General features: G+C 25.7%; 1 protein-coding gene and 1 long non-coding RNA gene across 2 annotated transcripts; one reads left to right on the forward strand and one right to left on the reverse strand.

Annotated features, from left to right (window-relative positions):
* Positions 1 to 1,360: 1,360 nt before the first annotated feature.
* LOC112595940 (type I inositol 3,4-bisphosphate 4-phosphatase) lies at positions 1,361 to 11,497 on the reverse strand. Its single transcript, XM_025341351.1, has 18 exons — positions 11,416 to 11,497; positions 11,230 to 11,361; positions 9,793 to 9,864; positions 8,236 to 8,391; positions 7,966 to 8,163; positions 7,377 to 7,888; positions 7,112 to 7,314; positions 6,887 to 7,047; positions 5,995 to 6,178; positions 5,716 to 5,920; positions 4,891 to 5,257; positions 4,530 to 4,804; positions 3,514 to 3,599; positions 3,222 to 3,444; positions 2,930 to 3,147; positions 2,462 to 2,871; positions 2,187 to 2,322; positions 1,361 to 2,087 (listed from the first exon to the last, which is right to left on the reverse strand). Exons 2-18 carry the CDS (start codon positions 11,345 to 11,347, stop codon positions 1,955 to 1,957), a joined length of 3,657 nt encoding a protein of 1,218 aa, XP_025197136.1. The 5' UTR covers positions 11,348 to 11,361; positions 11,416 to 11,497; the 3' UTR covers positions 1,361 to 1,954.
* LOC112595943 lies at positions 2,046 to 11,798 on the forward strand. Its single transcript, XR_003114740.1, has 4 exons — positions 2,046 to 2,135; positions 10,944 to 11,161; positions 11,302 to 11,623; positions 11,708 to 11,798. It is a non-coding gene; the product is annotated as an uncharacterized LOC112595943 (long non-coding RNA).
* The last annotated feature ends 2,978 nt before the right edge of the window (positions 11,799 to 14,776 follow it).

Raw genomic sequence — 14,776 nt, forward strand, 5'->3', positions numbered from 1 at the left:
ACATTTTAATTAACAGTTAAAAAATAATAAATCTTAAATATTATAATTATTATCTAAAGTTGAAATTTAAATATAAATTGTTTGTCATCACTTAATGCCATACAATAAATTAAATAATAACAATTGTTGTACAAATCTAGTTTTTAGTACACTAAGTATACAATTAGTATTTAGTAATAAAATAATATAATAATTTTTATAACTATGAATTATTTGTTATTGTTATTTTATATGATACACAGTCAATTATTACCAAAAAAGTTGTTTACAGGAAAGAAAAATAATAATTGTCTCAAAATTAAATTGAATTGATTTTTTGATTAGAATTTAGGCGCTAACAATTCTGAAAGAATATTCTATAAGCATATAAGTACACAATGCAGATCAGGAATTCTAATTTAAATTAATAAGATCGTATGATGTATATTTTAAAAGTAAATAGAGATAAAATATATCGTTTTGGTATTATATAATTAGAATATTTAGGATTTATAGGAATATTGTTGTTTTGTTGTTGTTTGAATCAGTCAAATTTTTATATTATAATTCTCAATAGCTTTTATTATAGCTATAAAACATATTTTTTCAATTCCAAAATATTTTTTCCAAGATTATTAAACAATACCACTTGAGATCGCATCCCTACCTAATGGATGTTGAACCGTACAAAATTATTGTTAAATAAGCATTAAATGAATATATAACTGACAACTGTTAAAACAAAAAATTAAGCAATTGTAATCAGCCTTCTCAGCTAAGCTTCAATAACTGATTTATGTATAGTCTAACAATCAAGGTATTCAAATTAAATAACTTTTTAAAAAAAATTGTTATTAATCAAAATTAAATTTTACACAATTTGATTGTAATTAGTTTCCAGACAATACTATCTCATTTGGCGTAATAGAAACAATATATTTAAAATTCATGATAATTATATTATTATGCAGTATTTAAATTGATCGAATGTAATACATTTAGAATTTATTAGTTCATCTTGGTAAATAAAATGCAGTGTAGTATAAATATTAAAATATTTTCCTTATAGGTTAGAGTTGTACGTTATGATGTTTACTCGAAAAATGAATACTGTATTGCACGAATCCAAGAACAATTAATAATATTTATATAGATCAAACAAATTATTTTTCTTTTTAAGGTCCTAAATTTGCTGTTAAATTTTTAAAAGCTTAAGCAAATAATATTTTTATAACAATGCAACTTGTAGATCTTTTTGTACCTAATGGTGGTGTTCTAGGAGACAATACAATTTATATAGTGACAACCAGACTTATGAATACATTAAAATGTAAATTTGTGTTCAATACTAAAATAACAATCACTGTTAAAGAATTTTAATTTTAATATTTAAAAATTAATAATTATGCTTCTATAATTCAATGTTAATATAAATAACAAGTATTCAATCATACTACAATTGAAACAGTTTAATGTTCAAAAAGTATTTAATGAATATAGTCAATTCAGCTCATTATTAAATAATTAATACAGTATTCACTGTTAAATCTGTTGTTTACTGAAAAATGTAGACCACCACATATTATACACAAAATTTTTAGAACCAAATTAACCATTATTGCTAATTTGCTTAATCTGAGAAAAACCTATTTGCCAATTTGTTCAGAATAAGAAGCAACTATTATATTTATTTTATTTTAACCTCAACAATTAAGCAAAAGAATGAGCATTAATTGTTTCTCTTTAAAATAAAACCTACAAAAATATAAATAATAATGATAGCGAGTTTTTCATATTTCAAAAATTATTTGCAGAGGTTCTAAGTACATTAGACAACAGTCTCAGTATAGGAACATTAAAAAGTTCAAACAATTTTGTTTGTCAATTCAAAAGATGAAAAAATCAATAAAAAAAAAAAAAAAAATGAAATGAAATAAAAATAATAATAAAATAGTATAACAACCATGGTAACCATTTAAGTTTGGCTTGATCCATAAGTACCTGCCGGAGGTCTGTACATTTGTGGTAAGGTAAAGTGTTGCAATCTGTTAAATGCATATTTTCTAACACCAGTATTTTTGTATGCATTTTCTCTCCTACACCCCTCACTGAAAAGTGAAAGACATAACATATTCAAATGGCATATTATGACAACTGTAAGTTTTTCTTATTTATTTTCATTATAATATAGAAACAATTAAATATACCTTCTCATACAATCTAATGCTTGCTGAATTTCACTTTCTGCAAGTCCATATTCCAAATTTAAGATAGAACACTGTTCTAATGTAACAGACATACCTGTTCGATCTTTAGCACTTTTACAACTAGTAAATCTTAAACCTAAAATTAAACAATGTAATCAGTTTGAATAATAAATTATATTGAAAGCGCAATACAATAAAAAATAATAAAAACATTAAGCAGGTATTAAATATAAAATAAAATCATAAAATTTTATTATAGATATTTTATGTTTTACCTTTTAAACGTCGACACACTATAGCTGCTGTTTGCAGTATTTCTACATTTTTACTCTTATTGCTATGTAATGCATCTTTTAAATTACTCATTAATTCTGCAACAGAAGTACCTTGCCGTTCACAATCACCATTATTGGATAAATTAAGTTTACGGTATCTTGAACAGAATTCGCTTAATCTTTCAAAATTGTCAATATTACTACTATCCTGTGGTTTTGTATTTCCAAGGTTTTCTGCAATAGTCGCCATTTCATTAATACCAATATTAAAAAAAACAGGTGTAACCCGAAATGGGGCAATATTTTTAGAAGGCAATAAAGACTGAATTAAATCAGGAACTGGTAATAAAACACACAAAGAATTCTTGGAACCCACAATCCGTGGCATAATTTCATCTTTTGGATTTTCTCTACAAAAAAATAATGATTGTCAAATAAATATTATTTTTATAATTGTATAAATATTACCTAACAGCTTGCGATAATGGTAATAAGGTGAAGTTCACGGTAGCTAGATCTTCAATGGCAACAGCCATATCACCCCACATATCGATTTCATTACCATAATAACTCAATAGGCATTCAAAAGAGGCTAAACAACCAATTGAAGACAACACATACAGAAATTCAGGTTCAGGTTTTTGACACCACAATCTTGCCATTAAACCACTAACCAAAGCAGTCAACTATAGAACAAAATTAAAACAAAAGTTAAAAATAAGTTTTTTTAAATGTAATTTAAATTATTTATTTTAATTACCGCTTGTGAAAAACAAACATGTCTCCGGTAACGAACATTGCATGACCTTTCAGCTGACCGTTTATCCTCTTGTACTCTGAAAACACTATGTGTAAGTCTAGCAGTTTTCAAAAGTCCATCCATAGCTTGACGAAGTTTACGCATGCTTGGTTTTAATTCAGAACCCCAATCAGTCATAAGATTAAAATCAAGTCCTTCTGTAAATTTATTTCTGGAAGGTGCGCTAAACACATGAAATATTATATTTATTTATTCAATAACTTAGTAAAATACAAATAATATATATAATCACTTGTTATTAGTTGTTTTTTGTGTTTCGTTATCAGCAGTTTGAGTGAACCTAGAATCTAAGCTCACAGGCTGATGAGAATTTGTTGTCTAAAAATATTTTACAGTTATTATAAATACTAAATAATATTAATACTTTTATTATATACAGTAAAACTCGCTTAAGACGCTCTCGCTTAAGACGCTTTCCCGCATAAGACGCTGTTTTTAGTCGGTCCCTAGACATTTTCTATACTAGTCAATGTAAAAATCACCTGTTAAGACGCTCAGTTTTTCTCTGTCTAATCGGGTAAAATGCTCTTTTTTTCAGCAGATTACGATAAATTTTAGTAGTTTTGTGAAAATAAAAATAGAATTTTTAGTACTATATGTGTTCTTATCGTTTTATTTTATCATTACTTATTATAACAGTTTTACTGTATTTCATCGTCTTATGAGATTTAGTAAGTGCTGTTCGTTTGCATGTGTATAAACGTAATTTCGTTATATATTATAATTAATTTATAAGTGTATTTCTCATTAAATTATGTTTAATAATAAAAAATAAACTCGATATTTCAACCACATCATTTTGTTTCATTCCCACATAAGACGCTTTCCCGCATAAGACGTTTTAGAGAGCTGGTCCCTTAAAGAGCGTCTTAAGCGAGTTTTACTGTATTACAGTATTATTCAATTATAAATAAACATTTTAGATTTTTATCTTATAGCAAAATATATATCAGGAGTCTTCAATTAATATTTTTGAAAGGCCACATTAAAAATCTGAAAATTTTTTCCAGACCATCAAAATTCTAAGTACATATTTTTAACATATAATAAGTATTTAAAATTGGATGTAATGAAATCATTATTTTTTTATGTATGTTATTTATCCTTTGTCTGCGGGCCAGATAAAATTTGTTCGAGGGTCTCTATTTGGTGACTTTTGATATATATTATAGACAAAATATTTTAATAAATTTAATATTATAGTAAACATAATATTTACAAATATTTTGTAAGGTAAAAATAATTTACCTGAATTGTTGATGAATTTGAACGAAAGCTACGACATCTTTGAGACCTTAACCTTACTGCTGGACTATTGCAACGGCCACATAAAAATTTAACTTTGCTCACAAGACACATAATACTAGCTTCAATATTCAACTGAGTAAGCTCCCAAGGTTCTGGTTCTTCAGTAGGCTTATAATAGTTAGCTGATGGTGAATTACACATGGAATAAGTGTCTAAAAATTGACCTGTTTTCATACCATTGCTGCTTTCATTTGGTAGTATATTTTCTTTTGAACCTAAAAATATTTAATTTAAATATCTTTTAATAACACTTAAATTCATAAAATGTAAGTGCAATGTTAAATTTGATTCAACAGCATACCAGAAGTATAGTTTATATTTTCTTGATTATTGTCCATTTCACCCTTAGATTCTGGAAATACAATAAATTGTTGTTGGTCTTCATTACTGCTTAATTCATGTTCTCCTTGAATTTCTTTTGAATCAAACTTCATCAAATTCTTCAAACATTTTGGGCTTTCAGGAGTATAAAAATCCTCAGTATCTGGTGATTGTAAATCAAAATTTATCTGACTTGCTATACGCTTAAATGGCGATACATGATAATTTGAAGGATGTTTCACAGATTCATTGTCATCAGACAAGACAGGTGTAACTTTATGTTCTTCAATAAAATTTAAAGCTTCTTCAACAAGCTTTGGATCCCAAAGGCTTAGCAAAATACGAGTCTACAAATTTATAATATGTTAAAATTATATATATATTATAACATATTCTAGTTATGTATGCATAATAAGATTAGCTATTTCATATATAATTAAATATATCAGATAGTAATGAATAATTAACAGCCGCTAATAAAGCTTAACATATTAAATAGTGCTTAACAGTAACGCCATCTGAAACACCTATGACAAATTTCTACATAATAATATTTCTATCAAACACTCCAAACCACCAGAAAAGTTTATTAACTCTCTTTTTCAACCTTTTTATAAGTAAATTTTTGAATCTCTCTTTATGCATGGTAGTTTGAAGCCTGTTATTTAGCAATTTCAAGCACGAAATGTGTACATCCACCCACCTTCTTAAATTACCTATGAAATTTGTTATAGTTGAACTATAAGATTGGCGCCACTGATGCTAAATATCAAACATTTTAACAATGACTTTTAAGTATAATTACTTTAGAAATCATATCATTACAAATTGGCATCATTCCTGAAGTTTGTTTGTCTTTAGCTAAATTTAACAAACTTTTCATCGCATCTACTACCTCTCGTCTTAGAAGTTTAATTGCTTGAATTGCATCAAATGCCATAGTAATTTTACTACTGGCCATAGCATGGTCATTTGTTTTAAGTGGTGCTTCTTTGAGTTGTTGTAATAGTCTAAAAAATATATACATATATATTACATACTAATAAAAACATAAATATTATATTTTCTTCAAAATCTATTTTACTTTATCAATCCTCCAGTTTTAGACTTATGTGAATGTGCAGTAAATGCACCAACTGTTATTGTATCATAGAATCCACTTTTTTTTAATGTATCATTTTGAACCCAAATACGTTGTAAATGTAAGTTTGTTGGAGCAAATTCTAAAGAACGATCGTTTTTACGTGAACTTGGTTTAAAATTAACCCCTAAAAAAAAATTATATTTAGATTTTTCATGAAAGAGAATATTTTGGAATAACATAATATTCATTTAATTATAACAAAGATAGTGTTATAGATATTATAAAGATAAATATGAATAAAATATATTTAAAATTATGATACTCATGCAGTATGCTACCTACTGCTACTTTGTTGATGTAATGTGCTACCTACCAAAAAATTAAACACATGTTTCATCATAAGATATCAAGTCCTCACACAAATAGGACATTGATTTATTCATTATGTGATTTTAATAAAAAAAAAAATACAAAGTAAAACTCGCAACGAAAAAACACATATGCGAATACAATATAAATTAAAATAATATATCTAAAACTAAGTCATTGTGATTTGTGGGTCTTGATGGGTATTTATCAGTTATCATAATGGCTAATTAGCTATAATTTTATACAACTATTAAATTTTATTCATCTTAATGACTCAAATGTATTTTCACGTAATAAAATAAAATGAAATAAAAATAATTATAGTAGGAATCATACTATGCACATACAGTTTTTTGGTAGGTAGGATAGCATACTACATGAGTCCTAAAGTTATTTATCTATAGTAATATCTTTAAAGCTTACAAATTAACTGAGTAATCAACAAAAAAATAAACTGTAAAACTTGTAATTTTCAATAATATTTAAATAAAATTAATATTTATCAAAGAAAGTATAAATTTACCCTTTTGATTTTCCAGATTTTGTTTGGCTTGAGAATACAAATGTAATAGTTGTAAATGTCGGTCAAGTAGTTCTACTTGTTTTGAATGCCATGGTTCAGATAATTCACCCATTCCTGAAACTTCTTGTAAAAGTTCTTTTTCTTCGAGAATCCATATGTTTCTATGTATGATATTGGTTAATTTTTTCACTTTTTGTATACTAACTTAGATGAGTAAATGCTTACAATAATTGTTGTGGTAAATAAAAGCATAACTTGCTTTCGGCCATTATTTCATAAACAGATATATCACCCCTCAGGCCAGAATGAAAACGATATGTCACAAACGATACATTATCAAATAATAAATACAGATAGTTCTGCAATGGAACACGTAATCTGGATCCAAGTCTTGGAGGTAATGATTGTGTTCTTCGATGATTTACCATCTATAATAATTAAAAAATATATCATAAATACATTACGATAACATTTTTTTAAACTAACTTACGGGAAAGTTATGATTGTTATACATTAATGATTTGCATGGTGTGGACTCTGTACTCATGTTATGTCCAATCTGTTTATCTGGACGACAAATCGTCATGGACACAAAACCAATAATTTTATCTAAATCCGATGTAATACTTGGCGATGATAATGGCAAACGGACACGTTGTCCATTGTTTCCTGAATGAGTAGTTTCTAACAATGAACAAAGTGTAGTTTCACAATGTCCCATTTTAACTGCAGTTCCAGAAATACATTCTCGGACATCATAGACCGATACCCGAAGAATACAATCTTCGGTTAATCCATCACTGCGCTGTAACCATATAGTTCTCAAAAATGTTGGATTACTATTATCGATGATAACTTCTGTATTAGCATAGTTTATCCAAACATTTTCACTTGGTATACAAATCGATACAACAATTGCTGGATTTGGAGAACGTCCATGTCCATCACATATCAGGTTATCACAAGAAAAACATATTTCGCATAATGGTACTTTTGTTAGATCTAAAACATATATATGGTCAGGTATAAAATATGATAATAAAAAAATAGAACTAGGTAGATAATGCATTTAAGTGTACCTAATTTAGGTTGATTTTTACGTAATCTCCACATATTAATATCTAAATCTGGTTTTCGTTTTTCTTCTAATTGCCTCCTTAAATTTAACAATCTCGCCCGCATGATTTCGTAGCTTGCTTGCTTTATGGCTTCTAACCAAGAATCTCTTTCTAACACTGTATGTGCAGCAATTTGTTGACAAATACCATTTTCAAATACTATTCATTTAAATTAATAATAATTATATTATGTACTTAAATAAATATAATATTTGAATTAAAAAATGTTACCTATTTGAAAACTAAATGGTCCTTCGGGTGGAGATTCATCTAATTGAACAGAATAATTTTGTAGAACAATAACACCTAGTAAATCTGATAGCTGATCATGAGACTTAAGATAAAATAGCAAATTTCCTCTTAAACGACACCAACGCTCAAAATTAGCTTAAAAAAAATAAAAAAATAAATTAGTATTTTTAATAGAAATTTTATTTTAAAATATTTAATTTGTAGTGGCTATTTAAATAAAATGTATGAAATCAAACATATTATGAATAGTACTATACAATATATTATGATGACATTTAACATTAAAAACAAAGATAAATATTATAGTAATATTATGAAATTAATTAAAGAAATGTATTGTTATTTTTTGATATTATTTAACTTAATAATCATCTATTTTTAACACTGATAATTAAAAATTAAAAACAAAATAATTTAACTAAAAATATGTGTTCATAGGTGTGTGCTCGCCGCTCGGGTGTAGTTGATTGAACTATAAACATGAAATGTATCTGAACATACTCAATGATTTTTTTTTTGTTACTTGCAGATGATGATTCCAAAAAGGATAGACATAATATAAAAATAATTTATTGAAGATAAATAAAAATGTATACAGAATTTCAGTGTATATTCAAATTTTAACATCATAAAAGAAAAAATGTCGAGTAGATAAACTAACTTAGATACCAAAAAATTCAGCATACTTTTATGTAAGCTTATATTCAATATTGTATAATATTTATAACATAATATATTATTTACTGAATATATTTAAATATGTAAAAATCATCCTCACCTGTAAAATGATTATAAAATAAGAAAGGCTTATTGATATTGTATTATTTGTATTTAGAATTATAAAAGAACAAAAACGAGAATTATTATATTAGTTACATTATTAATTTTACCTTGAGTTTTGACATAAAAAATTAACACTTATCAACATGCAGGGTTCAAAGATTATTTCAACATAAATGAACAATTAACTGTTAGGTTGGCTAGTAATGAGTTGCACATGGATATAATATCATGCAACAATACATAAGTTTCATGCTAAATATTAATGGACAACTAAATGTACAGACTGCTTATAATACAAAGATGGGAAAAACTGTTTTATAAACATTATAATAATATAGTTCATAATTTTCTTAAATATATTCAAATTTATTATTTAGCCATTAAAAGCCAACCACAAATCATAGAGTATTTAATTTAAATTTTTAATCAATGATAAAATTAAATAAATACATATGTACACATAGACATGAATGTTGTTTTATATAATTACTAAATTGATTAGTTTGATTAAATAAAACATTGAAATTAAATTTATTTTACTGCTATCTTTAATTTAGATTTGCATGCATTTAGCATAGTACACAAACTATACAAATGTTATTCTGCAATATTGTAAACCAGATTGGCTCAAATAAAATATAGGTGTACATTTTTATTATTCAACCATAAATAAATCACTTAACATAGGTACCTCATATTTTGTTTAAGTATCATATAATTATTTAATTATTCTAAATGCTAATTATCATATACCTTTATGTGATCCGCCATAACAGTTCAAATTGCTTTGACGTTCTCGCTTTTTGCTTCGTTTTGAATCTCTCTCTGAAATTGTTTAAATAAATCTAATAGTCTAATAATCAATTATGATTGAAAAATATAAGACCTCCAGTCTCTTAAACAAAACAAAAACAATTAATTCAAAATGCAATAATTAGATTTTCTTTTGTTAAATGCCAAAATAGCACAATTCACAATTTTATAAATCCACACTTAGAGTATAATTTCAAAAATTTTCATAATTATTTTCTCTTTTATAATTTGACTTAATTTATAAAATAGTTATCAAATTCTATTTTTATTTTTCCATAATAACCTCAATCATTAGAGTTCTGATTTATATTTTTTACTTTAAATCTGTGGGACCTATAATTAGGTATAATAATCTAAAAAAATGCAACAAATGAATTTTATGCATAATAATACATTTTAATTGCAAGATTAAATAATATCTTACTGTATATAGATAGATCATATCTATAATCATTTAAAAATTGCTCACTGCAGTTATTTATCAAAATTCAAAAACGTAGGTTCTTTAAATAAAATAAAGATTATAATCAGAAAAAAATACAAAACAATATACTCGATAAATTCACAATATTATATAAAAATATTGTGTTGATGTCAACTTTTTACTTATTCAATTTGTTTAAAAAAATGTCATTAGTTATTCATATTCAAAGCTTTCTCACAAACACAAATAATTAAAGTTGCTTACTGCATGAAATTTTTGAATGAAGTTACTACCCATTAGTGACACTTCTGCAATGTTCTAAAAAAACGGAATCTAAAATTATTTAGTGATAAAATAATTAATGAATTATATTGTTATCATATAACACAGATAATTTTACAGGCTTTAGCTATGAATGAATTATTATTAGTTGTAATGAACTTGATTACAGTAATACTAAACATTATTATCGGTCTTAACTCTATTTGCAGGTATTTATTACAGTCATATATCATAATAATAACACCGATAAAGGTACCAATAAATTACTCATAATTGTTTTGACGTATATTATCAGTTTTTTTTTAAAATTTTTCAAAATATGTTTATGAGGTTTTTATATTGTTAAAATAATTATATTAATTCCGGTTGTGTTAAATATTTTCAGTTATTTCAAAACTGGCCAATATGTTTTAATATACAATGTTATATGGTTTAAATTCAAGACCAATACAATTACAATGATATTAATTTAAAAGTACTAAAATGTATCATGCAAAATTTCAAACAATAATGAAGTTAAAACACACAATTCATACATAAACATGCCAAGCTGATGAAACTACGCCAATATTAAATATAACAATCTCTAGGGGTATATGAATGGTAAGTTATACTTTATTAAAATATTTTTTTTTTTATTTATACATTTCAAAGAGCCAATCAATACTCACTCTCAGTTCTTCTAAAAAACCCTTCTTGGCGTTCACGAACAAATAACAATCCTTCTTTATCAAATTTATTAGATGGTTGTTGTGCCAATGTGATCATCTCCTGTTTATTGAAACGCATTTCATTTGTTGGACCTAAAAATTTGGAGAGTCAAATGTTGTGCAAGAAAACCATCCTCGAATACTTACCAACAAACAAATCTATCAGGTAAATTGCATGTGAAAAACACAATAGTGAGCCATGTCTGTTATGTATCCACTTGTTTTTGACTTGCCTCTGTGAAAAACTGTGTAATTAACCAAAACCGTTTTCTATTTGCAGTTCCCACTAATGACATTTTTACTTCGAATGTTACGAAAATAATATTATGTTTAGAAACAGTAAAAATTGATCCGTGTAAGTAAAGACTAAATAATTAAAAAAATAAATTAAAATTTGAATAAGAAACTATTGAAATAAATATTATTATTTTCGTTTCAGATTATTAGTGAAACGATGAATATTATTTACTTTCATCTTGTGATAACGACCACAGCGTATGACGTTGATAACGAAGTTTCTCCTAGGTCCTAGGACATCAAGAAATTTAGATTTTCTCTTAATGTTTATTTTTGAAATAAAAACACGTCATCCACAGATTTCATATTTCAGAGATTTCCAAAAACCCATTTTCTATTCCCATAATCTTGTCATATAAAATGTAAAGTAAATACTTTTATATGTCAACATTAGGACATTTATGTCTATATGTACAATTTATGGTTTTACGCCTACGGGCTAAGGGCATGACCGACTTTAGTGACGTAGCTATAAATTCAGTGGTCAATAGTATGTCGATGTATACACAAATACCTGCAGATAAAAATGATAAAATTCACTTAAGATCAAATAGTGTACGTGATCCACCCCTTTTTACCTTTCAATAATGTACTTATTTAAATTTTGATTTTTAGGGTTATTAAGTATAGACAAAGATTGCGTTTTCAAAAATTCTTTAGTCATTATAAATTATAACTTTTTATATTCAAATAAGAACTACATTTTTACTGTAAAACATACATAGACAAAAGTTGTTAACAGTAAGTAGATGATTATGAATTTTAATTGAAATTTGGATAATAGATGTATAGAATACCTAATTTTTGAGCTATGAAACTTTATATTTTTTTAACTGCTTAACAAATAAGTAATAACTAATAACAGTAAAAAAAGGGTGGGTCTTATATGATAAAAACGATTTTGTAATGTCACAGGATATTACTTAAATATTATTTAAAATCGAACTATAATATATTTTCAAATTTTGTCTAAGAATACGTATAAGTCCTTAAAAATCTAAATCCAAATGAATACTATAAGGTAAAAAAAATTGGGATGACCGGTCGTTCACGCTTGCAGGACACAGGTAATGAACCATTTTTATAAAATGGAAAAGAAATCATTCACATACACTTGGTTTCATATTTTTTTTAAATATTTCTTAATTTATACGAAAATATTTTTTTAAGTATTTATTAGTTGTACATATTAAATTTTCATAAAGATATTAAGCCTTATTGTTTTAGTCTATTTGAATTAAGAAAACATTTAGAATATATATAATTCTATACTTAAGTTGTTCGAGAAAATGAAAATGTAATTAAATATCTTTAAATTATACTGATAAATGATTGTCACCTGTGATGTTTTTTGTATTGTGGAAAAGTGTTGAAATTTATATTTATAAAATCACCATGCTTCGAAATATTTTTAATATCTATATTGCTTAAAACGTATATTTTAGGTGTAAAATATTTAAATAAAAAAATAACAATTCATATTTAGCCACAAAAAATTATAAAAATTGAAACTGATAATTTTGTACAAAAAATATACAAACACCTTATATCCGAATACTTTTTTAATATTCTGAATATCAACATCATTTTACAATAAAGTATTTTAAATAATTTTTATGTTGTTTATTCGAACAGATATTCTGATTTCAAAGTAAAATTTTTTAATGAACTAAATAATATTGAATTTCACTAGGTATTACAAATTGGCACTTTTAATATAATTTATACCTCTAGATTCTATTTATAGAAATTATAAATATGATAGAGATACTAATGTACGGAAGCCAATTATATTAATACATGGTTTTATGTTCATATAGGATAGTTAAATTCATATAACCACTTTACTATATAGCAATTAGCAATCATTGAAGAATTAATAATGTAAGTTGACATAATAAGCATTCAAATATTTGGAAATTAATATTAGAAAAATTACATTTCTGAAGACCAAGTTAAATTTGCTGTAGTTATACTTTGAAACGTCTGAGTAGTAGAAAAGCTCTAAAAAAATCGTACACTGTAAAAAAATGTTGACAATATTGTAGGCAATTACAGCAAGGATAGCTAATAATTAAAAAATATATACTTTACACTACGACTTCCGAAAATATTAACTGTATTATTTCTCATACAACATCACAACTATCATCCCATGACCCATTTGACTAGTGAATGAACGAAGACTAAATACTACCATAGAACACTATGTTCTATGATACTACTCAGTAGTCAGTAGTCACTAGTCAATACTCATTAATAATTAAATCGTCAATTATTCGTAACATAAAAATAATCAAATGCGAAATATGATCGGTCGGATCGATAAAAACGACCACCAGTATCCCCACACGCCATATCATTACAAATTAAAATAAAAGTAAACCATTCAATATTTAAATATAAAAAATTACCGATACAAAATTGGTATACTTATTAGATTCCAAAGTTAAAATGGAATGGAAAAGTGTAATTTAATTGTTCAATTTTTTAATTTTATAAGCTACTGTATTTTATTTAAGTAAAACGTGTATCTATAGTGTATTTTTTCGGACTGCCACAGAATCATAAAAAATTACCGTTGTAAACGACCAATAGTATTATTTTAGTTAAATGTACATAGGTAGTCAACGGTATTTATTTATTTACAGAACAGACTAAGACACAAGATTTACGAGAATACATTTATTTTAAAGCATAATTTAAGAATAATTAGAAAAAAGCCAAATAAGGATTAAGGTTAGAGGCTTATAGAGATGCGTCAGTTATTAGGTCGAATGATGTGTCTTGCATCATTCAGGGAAATAAGTGGTTAGATAGGTGACGTGGTGTTAAACAATAGTAAGTAGTGCTGACTGCTGAGGCACTAAAGGTGTTCGAAGATTGTTACTTAAAATGTGGCTTGTTAAGTTGAGGAAACACTTTTTATGCCATTGAAATATTGTAATACCTACCTATTTATGACAAATGGACAGAATAGTTTATAATAAATATTTATACTTGTTTATAGGTATACACTATACACATGTATATTATTCATAATTAATTAAGCATTTGTGCAATTTTACAAGTGTACAATATAATTACTCTTACATATCTTTTTGTAAAGACTTAATAATTTTGTTCATTATATTAGGTTTTGCTGTATTATAGTTATTATACATTTATACCTACCACAAATTCCTGTTATTTTTACAATAATTTACTACTA

The sequence above is a fragment of the Melanaphis sacchari genome, unplaced genomic scaffold (genome assembly GCF_002803265.2).
Source record: "Melanaphis sacchari strain LSU unplaced genomic scaffold, SCAv2.0 Contig2_pilon_pilon, whole genome shotgun sequence".
NCBI lineage: Eukaryota > Metazoa > Arthropoda > Insecta > Hemiptera > Aphididae > Melanaphis > Melanaphis sacchari.

Excerpts from the sequence above, each read along its gene's own strand:
- LOC112595940 (XM_025341351.1), bottom strand. The coding sequence starts at position 11,347 with ATGCGTTTCAATAAACAGGAGATGATCACATTGGCACAACAACCATCT. Across the intron at positions 6,179-6,886 it reads AAATCTGGAAAATCAAAAGG|GGGTTAATTTTAAACCAAGT; the intron begins GTAAATTTATAC and ends ATTTTTTTTTAG. Across the intron at positions 3,148-3,221 it reads ATGTTTGTTTTTCACAAGCG|TTGACTGCTTTGGTTAGTGG; the intron begins GTAATTAAAATA and ends TTTGTTCTATAG.